Source organism: Helobdella robusta (genome assembly GCF_000326865.2).
Source record: "Helobdella robusta unplaced genomic scaffold HELROscaffold_1079, whole genome shotgun sequence".
Lineage (NCBI taxonomy): Eukaryota > Metazoa > Annelida > Clitellata > Rhynchobdellida > Glossiphoniidae > Helobdella > Helobdella robusta.
The window spans coordinates 1-1,686 of NW_008703609.1; the positions used below are offsets into that span (position 1 = coordinate 1).

Here is a 1,686-nt window from a genome sequence, read left to right on the forward strand (position 1 = left end):
GTCTGTCGTTCGGACTGTCGTTCAGACTGTTCTTTGATCTGTTTTATTTCAGTTGACATACTAAGCAGAAGTCCATCATTTTGGCGGTTGTAAACGTGCCTGTGCTAATTTCATTGTCTTCGTCAGCACCATCAAACTTGAATTCGTCTGGGTTCTTACCTTCGTCAATGAGAGCTTCTCTCAGACGTGCAACTAGTACTTCTTTGTTGCCACTTGTGACAAGGCTTCGTTTCTGTAGTTCTTCTCGTAGTTGAACTACGTTCAACCCACACAGTTTTGACATCGTGTTCTTTTTCTACGAGTAGTAATTCGCTGGTCGAAGATCCCACTTCTGACACCAATGTTATAATATTCGCTGTCGTAACCGGTTTACGATGCGACGGGTTCAAATCTTCGTCAATGAATAAAATACTCCAAACAGCTATTAAACTTTACTTACAGAAGAAATCAACTAATCGTATATTTCCAGTAAATTCGCACTAACGCAACAATTAACTTTTAAATCTTTCAAAATCTATCGCTATGACAACGTCAACAAACAATTCAAATATCGCTTTAAATAATTCACCGAATCGCTATTCACAAAATCACGAATTTCACTAATCACGAATATCCCAATCACGAATATCACCAATCACAAATATCTTGCGACGTGCGCTTATATACTCTTCGCAAGCGTCGTTTCTAGATTCTTCCCGATGGTCCGATTCCAGCATACTCTAGAACGTTCCAGTCACTAGAACATTCTAGAATACGCTAGAATCTAGTGCGTTCGGTAGCACGGTTATAACAGTATATTATACAACACTGTGCGAGTGTGTGTGTGTATGCGTGTGTGTGTTGTGTTTGTTGTGTGTGGTGTGTGTTGTTGTTGTGTGTGTGTTACAATTTATGTTTGTAAACCTAAACGGCCTTGGATGTTTATTCATTCATATGAATGTGCTGTACTGCCCAAAGTGTGCAATACTAATAACAACAACAATAGAAATGTTATTATTATTATTGTTGTTGCTGTTGTTGTTGATGTTATTGTTGTTGTTGTTGTTGCTGTTTTCAAGATTTTGGCACAGTTTGCAAACAAATGATTAAAAAGCGGAAAAGCCTACTGGACGGCATAACCAATTGTATCAACAGCTTGAAAAATGACGTCATCAACAACATCAACACAATTTCATCATCATCAACAACAACACAAAAACATCAACAACATCAGCATCGTTGGTACAACATCTTGAATGTTGCAATTTGGATGTAACCCGTGTTGACGATCAATCAAATAGCCGTGAAGCCAAATGAAGATTAAATTTGATTAAAAAGAGCCGAGTTGGCGTTTGCAGTGGTAGTGCAATTATTGTTGTGTTGTGGTATTTCCGATTAATTCATGTTTTGTATTTATTCGTTCAAATATGTACTGAAATACCCACACACCTACACACACACCTACACACACACACGCACACACACACACGCACGCACAAAAATCGTGCGTGAGTATGTGCATTAAATTTCTTGAAATTGTTCTGTGGAGTTAATAATTGTGATGTTCTTCGTCCAATAACAGCTTTTTTATTTCTATGTCTTTTTCTCAAATGTGAACATGTCTGTCTGTCTGCTTGTCTGTCTGTCTGCCTATGTTTTTATATGTTTCTATATTTGTGTTTGTCTGTCGCGTCTATACGTGTCTTA

General features: G+C 37.8%; 1 protein-coding gene across 1 annotated transcript; it reads right to left on the bottom strand.

Annotated features, from left to right (window-relative positions):
* Positions 1-43: 43 nt before the first annotated feature.
* HELRODRAFT_92887 (hypothetical protein) lies at positions 44-283 on the bottom strand (the record flags this gene model as incomplete). The annotated part of the gene is made up of 1 exon (XM_009012483.1): positions 44-283. One exon carries the CDS (start codon positions 281-283, stop codon positions 44-46), a length of 240 nt encoding a protein of 79 aa, XP_009010731.1.
* Between the last annotated feature and the right edge of the window lie 1,403 nt (positions 284-1,686).